The sequence below is a fragment of the Aedes aegypti genome, chromosome 1 (genome assembly GCF_002204515.2).
Source record: "Aedes aegypti strain LVP_AGWG chromosome 1, AaegL5.0 Primary Assembly, whole genome shotgun sequence".
NCBI classification, from domain to species: Eukaryota; Metazoa; Arthropoda; class Insecta; order Diptera; family Culicidae; genus Aedes; species Aedes aegypti.
Genome location: NC_035107.1, coordinates 222,900,997 through 222,906,459, shown reverse-complemented (window position 1 = coordinate 222,906,459; position 5,463 = coordinate 222,900,997). Strand labels below are relative to the sequence as shown.

General features: G+C 44.7%; 1 protein-coding gene across 1 annotated transcript; it reads left to right on the top strand.

Moving 5' to 3' along the window:
* Positions 1-2,905: 2,905 nt before the first annotated feature.
* Positions 2,906-5,119, top strand: LOC5580014 (ski oncogene). The gene is made up of 2 exons (XM_021838615.1): positions 2,906-2,946; positions 3,311-5,119. Exons 1-2 carry the CDS (start codon positions 2,906-2,908, stop codon positions 4,809-4,811), a joined length of 1,542 nt encoding a protein of 513 aa, XP_021694307.1. The 3' UTR covers positions 4,812-5,119.
* The last annotated feature ends 344 nt before the right edge of the window (positions 5,120-5,463 follow it).

Genomic DNA, 5,463 nt, shown 5'->3' with positions numbered 1-5,463 from the left:
CGACTATTATTGGCAACCAAATTTCAAACGCCAAATTCACAGTATTATTCTATCAAAACACGTCAATGAAAACATTAAGATGATTCTTTGTTCTGTCCGCTTCCCACTGACGAGATTTCCGCCAGAGATGGCATCAATTCAAATGAACACGCCTCAAAATGCGACTGATTTGGAGCTGCCGAAGTGATTCATCAGCAGTTATTATGGGAAAGTTGCCAAACAGAGTTGTAGTAACCGAACTGCAATCAACCCTACGCGTTCGAAGCCAGAGGACTGACACCGCTGTCATCCTGCATACATTTTGGCTCTTCCTCACATCGTTTTTGGTACTTCGCGTTTTGGTACCCACTTTCTGGTTGGTTTGCCCTAACTTGCTCCTGATTTTCGAGTATACGGCTCAAGTGCTGCTAGTGCTAGATTCTGGCAATTAATTATATTGCGTTGCATCGTCATATTTGATGACGCTTTTCCTCTTTTCAACATTTTGTTGAATGTTTTACGCATCAGTGAGGTATCATTGATGTCTCCTATCCAAAAAATCATATGTTTTGTTAGTCCCAAAAGAATCAAAACAAAGACACTGGACGCCATGTTGAATCAATGTTGGGTAGCTAATTATTGGCTCATTTCACCCCCCTGTTCGAAGCTAAGAATAAAATTTTATCCCGCGCAAAAGCACTGAATGACCATTACTCTCAAAATTACTTTTGTGACTGAATGTCTAGTCTAACTCTCGACCGCAAGCCATCCCGATCAACTGCTTTCTCTTTCTCGCACCTATCATTTGGATTCTCTTTCATTCCATCTACCATTCCCTCATGCCGTTCGCAGGCATCATTCGAATGCAGAACGATATGTTAACAAACACAACCACAGTCCCTCATCGTCATCATGGTCATCATTCATTTCATTCCTGTCGAAGAACTTTTCTGACACTCCTGTAAAGTTTCGGCTACCAAACTGTACACGCTCAATGAATTTCAACAACTTATTCAGCTCATTCACTACAAGAGTGAGGCTGCCGACAATAGTCACATTGACAAGTGATGTTCGCAGCGTTGTAAAAACTAAGGAAACTATAAGCAAAGGAGCGAAATGTTAGAATTGGAATTCCAAGTTCACTGTCAATGTCATTCCAATCGAGCAGGAGACAAGTCAAACACTTTTTCACACAAGCTAAAAACGGCTGACACAAAAATGTTACCGCCCTCGAAAATTTTGCTTCTTCTGAAGTAGCATATTTTCTGAATACAAGAGTGTCGGTTGCAATTTTCATGTTTTGCATAAAGTATGCTCTACTCATTACATTGGTTTTCCACACATTCCAATCAATTTTTCATTCGTTACCCAAACCTGTGTAAATTCAACACAAGAAACCTGTGACTCACTTTTAGCGTAAGATTCAACATTGGCAGCGCTGCGTAATAGATTTGGCATAGTTCCTAGATGATTTATTTTGAATATGATCAGATTTCGTCTCTTTGTATTTTAGACTCTTTAGTAAGAACGTTTACAAAAGCATTTTAACAAGTCTGTCGGTGTGAATCAATAGAGGATTGAACAACGCATTAATGTAAACTGACAAACACGGAATTTATTGCTGATGTCCGAGAATATTACAAAAGAAGCGCGGCATCGGCTTAGACTGCCGAGAATACGTAAATTCCCCTATTCGTTCTTTTTTTTTAGGGAAAGAGACCTTTCCTTCTTCCTTTTTTTAAGACACTAGAGGGGCCCATTTCCCATGAATACGTTTTGCATAAGGACGTTTGGCATAACGGACGTTCCGCATAAAATAATTTCATACAGTAATAGGAAACTTTTAAAGAAGACACATAAATCTGTTTATGCATTTTGGATAGCTTTTAATCACCCTTCAATTGCCTTTATGCAATATCATACGGAGCATACCAATCATGCAATTTACGAGCTTAAACGGGTCCATCACTACACTTAGATCCGCATTTTTCCTCAAATGCCGACGATACTAAGTCTTCTCCTAGCGAGGCCACACCCATTAGAAAAATAATACATCTCCATCGTAAAATGCACCTTGCTCTTCACTCAAGTTCAAGAATGCAATCAATGGCATGCAAATACCTACCTACAAACATTGGAATTTTGTTTTACGACACTCTCTTAGCCACAAGGGAAGCCCATAAAATGCGTCACCTTCTCGCGGCGTCGGCGGCATTCGCTGGGTACCGTTAAACGGGGTAACTTTGATGAAGAAGGTAACATTTATTGGAATAGCCTTCATTGTAAAAAGTTTGAAGCTACATTTTTCGATGAAATACGTATAATATATGAATGGTGCTACTCTTTTTTACAGTCAACTCTCCCTTACTCGATATTGCGTATCTCGATATCGAGATAGAGAAGCATAGTAAAAGTTGGTTTTCATGGCTATCTCGATGGTCCCTTGGATCGCATTTGCACTGATTCTGTGTTCTATAACTCGATACCTCCCTAACTCAATGAGCCTTTGAATATCGAGTTATGAAGAGTTGACTGTAACTTAAAAAGTAATTGATTTGTGAAGTTTTGGCTTCCAAATTCGGTTTAAAGAGCTATGATTTCAGTTGGAAATAACATTTTTAACATTACCGTACATTGCTTACACGAGTAATCAATGTTACCCCAGCTAAACATTATTAAGCATATTTTGAACATGCTTCAAGATTTCAGAAAACAAAATACAGCACTGAGTGATGTGTGCCAGTATTTGTTTTAAAAATGAAAAAAAAACTGGCAAAATTTGAATTTTGAACCGTAAATTTTTCAGAAATATTCAAAAAAATTATCAATGTTATCCCGAATTACGGTACCTAGGGAAATGATAGCAAGCGCAAACGACATATTCTAAAAATGAAGCGCACCCGCTATTTTGCTGGTGGTCCTCAAAATGGTAACGCTGTTATACAAAGTCGTAAAAGCCAAACGGATGTAAGTGTTAAAATGTAAGACTGGCCGCCGGTCATGCATAAAGTGGTTGGAGGTGGTTGTGGTGACTGTCTGACTGGCTGACTGGTGGTAATGGTGGAATTACAACATCAAAATGTCACGTAAGCTACCGAGGACTAGGCTGCTCGCGAACCTGGAAGCCGGTAGTCGTCAGTTAACCGCTTTGGCGTGTCATATTGATTACCCTCCAGGGCGCGGGTAATCGTAACTGTCTATACCTTAGGGAGGGCTGCTTCGGCGGGTAATTGAGTATCATTAGTGGCAAACCATTTACGTTGGCCAACTGCTTAATACGCGATAATACGGATTTGGATAATCCACGGGCAAAACATGTCACCCACGCTAGCTTACACATTTCTTCTACCTTCCTGTTCCCGCAACAGATCCGCACCGTGTACATCTACGGTCAACCAATCATCTCGCTGTTCGTGGAGAACCAGGAGCGACTCTGTCTGGCCCAGATATCCAGCACCCTGCTCAAGGATTTTAGCTACAATGAGATCCATAACCGTCGGGTAGCTCTGGGGATCACCTGCATCCAATGTACTCCGGTACAGCTGGAGATATTGCGAAGGGCCGGAGCAATGCCCGCCTCATCTCGTCGTTGCGGAATGATCACCCGACGTGAAGCCGAGCGCCTCTGCAAGTCATTCTTTGGCGAGTGCAGCCAACCGGCTCTTCCGGAAGGATTCGTCTTCAACGTCTACCACGAATGCGCTTGGGGTTGTGTCGGAGCCTTCTCCCCTGCCCGCTACAATAGTTCCCGAGCAAAGTGCATCAAGTGCACCTACTGTAACCTGTTCTTCTCCCCGAACAAATTCATCTTTCACTCGCATCGGTTGACTCCACATGACAAATACGTCCAACCGGACGCAGCCAACTTCAACTCTTGGAGACGCCATCTGAAGCTGCAGGGCTCTCCGCCAGAGAAGATCTCCTACGCATGGGAAGACGTCAAGGCCATGTTCAACGGCGGCACTCGCAAACGCTACATTCTATCGACAGCTCGCAAATACAGCGCTGCGGCAACTGCTGCAGAAGCCTCGTCCGTTCTACTCGACCCCGGCAAAGAGCCCGTCACATCCACCATCTGTGATCTGTCCACCACGGCAGCAACCGTGGTTACCAAGCAGGAAGCTCCCGATACGTCCGAAGCACATCTCAACAGCGGAGACAGCTGCAGTAGCAGTACCAGCCCATTTGCTCACATCCCGCATCTACTGTCGCAACCGAGTGCAGTCATCCCGAGTTCTTCGGCCAACTCGGTCACATCACCGAACGCAGCCGCTGCCGTCGTGGCGGCCAATTCGGCTGCAGCCGCGGCCAGTTTCGGATTTAAGCTGTCCTGTTTGCAGCCGTTTGCGTTCAATGGGATCGGGCACTTCCCTGGGATGATGCCCAGCTCGGCTGGATATCTGGTGCCACTGCTACGTCCTACCAATCCGAAGAGCATTTCGGCAGCAGCGATGTCGGCTTTCAAGCCGGTAGTCAAGGTTAAGAAGAGGTATGGTTCGTATGGGACGGAGAAGAGTGGAATCACGAACGTTACGTCACTCTGCGGATTCGAATGCGACGGAGTTGCATACTTGGTCTACTTCCTGGGGACGAGGGTTTTGAGTGTGCTGGTTTGTCTAGGAAATCTTGGATTTACAATTTTAGCAGGTCTGTGTGCAGGAACAACGGTTTTTATTTTATTATTGCTATATGACTGCGATATTGGCGAAGCCTCGAATATCCGAGAGTTAAGATCAGAGACCTTCAACTACAAGGCTCCAAGAACTTCGACTGCCACCTCCAAGATCTCCAATAAATGCTCCAAAACAAGTTACGAGAGCATCGACTGTTAATATCAAAAACTTCGACTGGACGTTCCGTGAGGTTCGACAAAAGACTTCGAAAGCTTCTAGCCACAAAGCTGAGAGCATCAAACGGAAGCTCCGATAGCTTCAAATAAGAGATCTGATCTCTCTCCCAGAGCTTCGATTGGAAGATCCCAGAGCTTCGATTGAATGCTCCCAGAGCATCAATTGGAAGCTCCCAGAGCTGCGATTGGATGCTCCGAGAGTTTCGATTGAAAGTTCCGAGAGCTTCGATTGGATGCTCCCAGAACGTCGATTGGAAGCTCCCAGAGTTTCGATTGGAAGCTCCCAGAACGTCGATTGGAAGCTCCCAGAGTTTCGATTGGAAGCTCTCAGAGCTTAGATTGGAAGCTCCCAGAACTTCGATTGGAAGCTCCCAGAACTTCGATTGGAAGCTCCCAGAGCTTCGATTGGAAGCTCCCAGAGCTTCGATTGGAAGCTCCCAGAGCTTCGATTGGAAGCTCCCAGAGCTTCGATTGGAAGCTCCCAGAGCTTCGATTGGAAGCTCCCAGAGCATCAATTGGAAGCTCCCAGAGCTGCGATTGGAAGCTCCGAGAGTTTCGATTGAAAGTTCCGAGAGCTTCGATTGGATGCTCCCAGAACGTCGATTGGAAGCTCCCAGAGTTTCGATTGGAAGCTC

Excerpts from the sequence above, each read along its gene's own strand:
- LOC5580014 (XM_021838615.1), top strand. The coding sequence starts at position 2,906 with ATGGTAACGCTGTTATACAAAGTCGTAAAAGCCAAACGGAT. Across the intron at positions 2,947-3,310 it reads GTCGTAAAAGCCAAACGGAT|CTTACACATTTCTTCTACCT; the intron begins GTAAGTGTTAAA and ends CACCCACGCTAG.